Source organism: Malania oleifera, chromosome 12, assembly GCF_029873635.1.
Source record: "Malania oleifera isolate guangnan ecotype guangnan chromosome 12, ASM2987363v1, whole genome shotgun sequence".
Taxonomy (NCBI): Eukaryota; Viridiplantae; Streptophyta; class Magnoliopsida; order Santalales; family Ximeniaceae; genus Malania; species Malania oleifera.
Window position 1 is genome coordinate 67,585,970 of NC_080428.1, and position 6,092 is coordinate 67,592,061.

General features: G+C 32.9%; 1 protein-coding gene across 1 annotated transcript; it reads right to left on the bottom strand.

The window, feature by feature from the left end:
* Positions 1 to 258: 258 nt before the first annotated feature.
* LOC131145055 (extracellular ribonuclease LE-like) lies at positions 259 to 3,143 on the bottom strand. The gene is made up of 4 exons (XM_058094095.1): positions 2,913 to 3,143; positions 2,339 to 2,494; positions 940 to 1,138; positions 259 to 673 (listed from the first exon to the last, which is right to left on the bottom strand). Exons 1-4 carry the CDS (start codon positions 3,027 to 3,029, stop codon positions 450 to 452), a joined length of 696 nt encoding a protein of 231 aa, XP_057950078.1. The 5' UTR covers positions 3,030 to 3,143; the 3' UTR covers positions 259 to 449.
* Between the last annotated feature and the right edge of the window lie 2,949 nt (positions 3,144 to 6,092).

A 6,092-nucleotide genomic window follows, 5' to 3' on the forward strand; every position in this document is an offset into this window, starting at 1 on the left:
CACATTCATTATTCAAACCTAAGTTATGGAGAGAGGGAGACCTCCCTCCATATATTTCACGATCAAAACTTCCTCCCTCCCTTAAGATCAAGTTGGGGGACAATGGGAGAATCATGTTGAAGAACTCTTAGCTCTTCAAATTTTGTCTTACTCTACTCTTTAATTACCAAAAAAAAGAGAGAACAAGATTTTATTCAATATACATATATATATATATATATATATATATATATATATATATATAATACTCTAGCAAGAGATCGATAATGTGACATAGATTGATCAACACTTACAAAAGGTGATACACTAGAAAATTAAGAGAGTAATTAAGCCCATTGGTATTAAAACAAGATAGTCCAGGACACCTGGTGATATCAAAAGAAAAAAGAAGAGGTAGGAATTTAAGGCGAATCAACCCATGCCATACATGTTTGTAGCTTCAAGTATTACTAGAAAGAAGGGAATTCTATTTTAGAAGGACATTTCCTCTTGGGCAGCACTGGACATTCAATGATGTTTGAACCAGAAGTGTCAACACAAAGGTAAATTTGAAAGAGCTGATTGTTACGAGAACGATCGACATTGCACTCTATCGCACTAGCATACCCTGTTGCCCTCTTTATTGCTTCTATTATCCTTCTTAACCTGTAAAATCTCCCATTCGGTCTAATTCCTGCAATACCCATATGTTAATACTTGATATATATCTTGAGTTTCATGTCCCGACTAGTATCCCAAGCACACACACATGAGTAAAACTCATGTAAAATTATCCAAGTTTTTAAATTTCACTATCATGTGTTTAGTCAAAATACATCGAGATTGGGTTCGCATTATCTTTTTTAGCATTGCTATAGAATAACTTAACACCAAGAGGTGTTGATGAAGATGTAATGGTTGATAAATAAAAGCAAAAATATTTGATACATATATGCATACCAGCTTTTAGAAGGATTCGAAGGAGATCTATTTTGTGTTTGAGGTCAAGAGCTGCTTTGAAGTAAGAATACTGATCAAGGACAGACTCAGAGCAAGTGCCATGTTTGGTCCACTCATGGGTCCAGAACTTGGTGCCATTGCTTCTTGGACATGCCAGTGTTGGCCAACTCTTTTGCATTCTTGTTGTCAAGTCTGTGAGCTATGATATACATTGTATAAGTCATAATTGACCAATTGATGTCATCACACAAGTAGATAAAAAAATGTAAAGTCCACAATATAATATTCCATGTTTTTCATGGCATATTTTTTATTATCTTTTAAATCCTGTTTCAAACACACACACACGCATATATTTGAGATATTATCTACTAAATAGCTACAACAATTTTCAAAGACATATTTTAATTATATTTACAAGAGTAAAAGTAGGGGTGTTCATGGTTTGGTTACCTGAACTGAACCTTCAGAAACCGAATCGAATTGAAACTTTCGGTTCAGTGTTTTTGCAAACCAAAACCAATCCAAACCCTTTGGTTAACCAAGTTTTCTAAGCGGTTCGGATCGATATTCAAATAGTTTCTAACAGCCTTAGGTAAAATATACTTACTTGTCCTGAGGTTTGACAAAAGGACAGGGACCTCTCCTAAGGTTTCAAAAATTTGTAGTATTTTTCTTAAGATTTCAAATTTTTTGCAAACTTCTCTTAAAATTTGTCAAAATAACATAAATCTCCCCTTATATTTAGTAAGGAGATAAACTTTTTGAGGAGTGCGAATGCTTCAATAATCAAATATCGTGGGAGATTTATGAAACTTCTAAAATCTTAAGTAAAGTTTAAGAAATTTTTAAAATTTTAAGGGAGACCAGACCCTTTATCTACCAAACCTCAAGGGAAAGTTCATATTTGTTATCTTATTTCTAACTTCAGCATATAATATTCAAAAGAATCATTTCAGTCCTCTGCGTATACTGTGTAGTGGCTGGGCTGTTGAGGACGAATTACTGGACCCCTTAGCCCCCTATAGCCTGCTTAATGGGCTCCCCAAATGGGCCCAAATTTGCCCCCATAGAAACAACTTGGGCCGGGCTTGCCCCAACTGAAAATCTTTGCCTGTTATGCTTATTGTAATCATGGGCTTCCAATGCATTCATCATCTCATTGAGTAGAATAGAAATAACTTTTTTATGAGCAACAAAAGAAAGTAAATCAAAAGGTCAAAATTTTGTTCACGACTTCATAGGGCGACCACAAAAAGGACTCATATACAAATAAATATCTGCATTCATGAGAAAAGAAATATTACAGATTCATGTGGGAAGAAGAGATAAAAAGAGATTGACAGTCATATGAACCCGTGATAAATAGCATTGCTCGTAAGTGTGTATATATGCATACCGTAGAGGGAGTAAAAGGGCTGTTGCGATTGCAATTTTGGGGATAGGAGCCGTTGTTGAAATTGGGCCAAAGCCCATGAATGCTAAAATTTGCTTCTGGCTTCCCCGTCTCTGGATAACAGCAACCATGGTTTGTGTCACAGTACGATCCTGGCCACTGCATTTACATACACACATATGCATGTGTTCGATCATCATTTTCCAATCAACTATTCAACAATATACATACATATATATCTGTGTGTGTGTGTGCGTGTGTGTATAAAAAATCAGATTGAACAGAACTCCCATGATATCGAGAGTTTGAGGAGGAAAAGATTTATCTCCACAGCTGGAGATAGACGGATGATCTCTCGTTTTGGATATAACACTTTTGTTGTTCAATCTCAAACTCATATATATACATGTCCATATATATATATATATATATATACATAGATTGCTAATTTGCTGTACGAGTTATTCGAACCGAGGGGTTCGAATCCCTCTAGAGAGAGAGAGAGAGAGAGTTTAAAAAGTGAAAATAAGACGATAAAGCAAATGGAATTAATTTAAGGAGATGGGTATGTAGAGACCTGCTGGACGAAGTAGAAGAAATCAAAATGTTGAGCAGGGCAGAGGAGAGGGAGGGAGAGGCATTGTATGATGATGAAAAGCTTGAGGAAGATGGAATGGTTGATGATGAGATTCATCCTGTATCTCAACTTCTTATTCTCAACTCTCTGCTCTACCTTTATGGCTGTGCGTGTGTGTGTGTTCTTTGGAGTTCAGCTTATAAATGTTTGCGTAAACTGCTATACGTGTTTAGGGGCAAATGAATGGACTTAATTTAAAATAGAGAGAGAGAGAGAGAGAGAGAGAGAGAGAGAGAGAGAGAGGTGCGTGGGTCACGTGCTTCTTTTTGTTTTTTTGCTTTTCTTTTTTTTATTTTTTGGGTTGAGCCACGTGGTCAGAAAATTGGACAGTGCGCAGTCAATACAGCTGTATATGCATGAATGACTGATCATTTTCTCTTAAACTAAATTAATGATAATATAATAAAATTTTATTATATTCCATAAATATTATTATTTAACCCATAAACATTCATAATTGATTTTCGATTTAGAGAAAAATATATAAATATAATGAGAAAAAATTTATTTTTATTTTCTTTACCTTCTCAATCTTCTCAAATAAAATCCTTATTTCCAAACACAGCCTTAATAAATGATATAACGATGGTTGGCGCGTCTAACGTACGCAGCTGTGCCAGGCTTCGGTGTCTGTTTGTAATAATTAAAGCAAGCTGCACACCGTATTTGGCATATGAAAACTTGGTGCCACTGTTGGTTATTGGATCTCTTTTTGCATTTTCATTATAATTATATATAAATATAAATAATTATATATATAATAAAAATAGCTTTAGTTTATATTTTATAGTTTTCGGGTTCCTTCGTGCAACATGTGGTGAATTAAAAAAATAAAATAAAATAAAACAAAACCAAAATCCCAAGAACATTAATCTCTAGCCAGCTAGTAAATACTAAATACCATTTTTTTTTTTTTTAGTAATGATAAAATTTTATAATATGCAAGCAAGTTAATTAGAAGAATTAATTAAGTAACCAAATTAATAAGAAGAATCCTAATAACATAATTAAATTAGGGCCACAATCAATTAATTAATTACATATAAGACAATGAGAAGAGTTGATGATTAGGTTTGAATAATAATTTTTTCTATCTCTTGTATCGTGTGATGAACTCCACCTGTGATGCACCTAATATCCTAATTTTTTTCACATTCAGTCGGTTTCAAGTCTAGGTAAAGGAGGAGGGTTACGTTAGGTAGCTGACGGCCAACATAAAATTTGTTAGATCACTATAATATGAAACATTACCGAATATTTACTGGGGCGTCCCCTATGAGCGACGCGTTGCACTTGAACCACCTAAGTGTAGCGAAAAATGAGTGAGGGTGGGCTAGGTTATCGCCCGAAGCGACGTGCTGTGTCGGCGCCCGGGCACGGTATCAAATATGCGAGGGTTCCTGCATCATTCTGGACGTGAGCTGATAAAGACGTTAGTTCAAAAAATAAAGATTAAATTAACAACTTGGAATATAAGGACACTTACGGGTAAAAGTATGAAAATTATGGATACAATGATTAGAAGAAAAATTAATATAATTTACCTTCAAAAAACTAAGTGGGTGGGGGAGAAAGCTAGAGAAATCAATAAATCAAGATTTAAACTCTGGTATTCCGGAAAAGAAAAACATAAGAATGGAGTAGGTATTATTATAGACAAAAACTTAAAAGATAGCGTTGTAGATGTAACTAGAGTAAGGAACAGAATTATAAAAATCAAGATGGTATTAGGACAAGAGATAATAAATATCCAAAAAAAAAAAAAGATAATAAATATCATTAGTGTTTATGCTCCTCCAGTTGGCTTAGCATAAAATCTTAAGAGACAATTTTGGGAAGATATGGATAGTATTATACAAGACATACCAGGGACCGAGAAAATATTTATAGCAAGAGATATGAATGGACACGTTGAAAGAGATAATAAAAATTATGAGAGGATACACAGAGGATATGGATATGGATATAGAGACAAAAATGAATCTGGGGAGATGATCTTAGACTTTGTTATGTCATATGATTTTATTATAATGAATATTTGCTTTAAGAAGAGAGAATAACACTTAATAACCTTTAAAAGTGGACAAAATAGAAGTCAAATAGATTTTTTTTTAGCTTGGAAGGTAGATCATTTATCATGCAAGGATTGTAAAGTTATTGCAAGTGAAAGTCTAACCACACAACATAGAGTCTTAGTATTAAATATATGTATTAAAAAATGGAAGAAAAATTATAAAATAAACCAGTGTAAGAGAACTAAATGGTGAAAACTAAAAGGAGAAAATATAATAAAATTTAAAGATAAAATTATCAAAGATGGAGATTGGATCATAGAGGATGGGATAGATACAAATACTCTTTGGAATAGATTAGTTAGCTCTATTAAAAAGATAACAAAAGAGATTTTAGGTCAATCAAGAAGAAGATTCTTGAATAGTAAAGAGAGTTGGTGGTGGGATAAAGATGTACAAAAAATCATAAAAATAAAAAGAATTTGGTATAAAACGTGGTAAAAATGTAGAAACAGAGATAACTTTGAAAAATATAAGGAGGCAAGAAAAGATGCAAAAAAAGGCCGTTAGTGAAGTTAAATATAGATCATTTAATAGTTTATATGACAGATTAGGTACAAAATAAAGGGAAAGAGGTATGTTTAAACTTGCTAAAGCTAGAGAAATGAAGATAAAGATTTAGGAAATGTAAAATGCATAAAAAGTGAGTATGATACTGTCTTGGTTAAGGACGAAGATATTAAAGAAAGATGGTGAAGTTACTTTAGTAAGTTGTTTAATGAAAACCAAATAGAAGGATTAAACTTAGAATTGTCAAATGAGGAAAAGATTAAAAATGTAAGATTTATTCGCAAAATTAAAGTTAACGAAGTTAAGTTTGCACTAAAAAAGATGAAAAATGGGAAAGTTATGGGACCAGATAACATCCTAATTAAAGTTTGGAAATGCTTGGGTGATAACGGAATTATATGGTTAACCAATTTATTTAATACAATTGTAAAAATTAAGAAATTGTCTGATGAATGGAGGAAAAGCACTTTAATACCTATATACAAACATAAATGAGATATTCAAAATTGTAATAACTATCGTGGAATTAAACTTATGA